The sequence below is a fragment of the Buceros rhinoceros genome, unplaced genomic scaffold, assembly GCF_000710305.1.
Source record: "Buceros rhinoceros silvestris isolate BGI_N320 unplaced genomic scaffold, ASM71030v1 scaffold28014, whole genome shotgun sequence".
Lineage (NCBI taxonomy): Eukaryota > Metazoa > Chordata > Aves > Bucerotiformes > Bucerotidae > Buceros > Buceros rhinoceros.
The window spans coordinates 1780-2260 of NW_010410433.1; the positions used below are offsets into that span (position 1 = coordinate 1780).

The 481-nt window shown below is 65.9% G+C and overlaps 1 protein-coding gene across 1 annotated transcript in view; it reads left to right on the plus strand.

The window, feature by feature from the left end:
• Positions 1 to 481, plus strand: part of ZBTB39 (zinc finger and BTB domain containing 39) — a 2814-nt gene that overhangs the window by 659 nt on the left and 1674 nt on the right. Inside the window, exon 2 of the mRNA XM_010135627.1 lies at positions 1 to 478. Coding sequence (XP_010133929.1) covers positions 1 to 478 — 478 coding nt within the window. The remainder of the gene's footprint in view (positions 479 to 481) is intronic.

A 481-nucleotide genomic window follows, 5' to 3' on the forward strand; every position in this document is an offset into this window, starting at 1 on the left:
CACTCCACCTTTCCCGACCTGGAGAGCTCGGCCATCACCAAGCAGCCCTCCCTGTCCGCCAGCGAGGGCCGCGAGGGCCCCCTGAGCAGCACCTCCTCGGAGCAGAGCCAGTCACTGGGTGAGATCCGTGCCAGCGGGGAGCATTTTGGCCCCGAGCGGAATTATGTCTTGCACGGAGAGGTGTCTGGCAGCTACAAAGAGGACGACAGGAACGCAGTGAGCGAAGCCAGCCAGACCCTTCCCCTGATGCACCCGCAGCAGCATCCCAAGACAGAGCAGGAGTCGGATCAAGGGCAGTTCGCTCCCGCCGCGAGCGCGGCCACGCAGCCCGGCCTGGGCGGAGCAAGCGCGGTCCTTCAAACCCCCGCAGGCTCCTGCCAGCAGTACAAGGTCCAGAGCAACGGCGACTACGGCAAGGGCGGCTTCTTCACTGCGGACCCTTCCCTGGACGTCTCCGCAGGGAGCAACTCCTGTCCCAGCA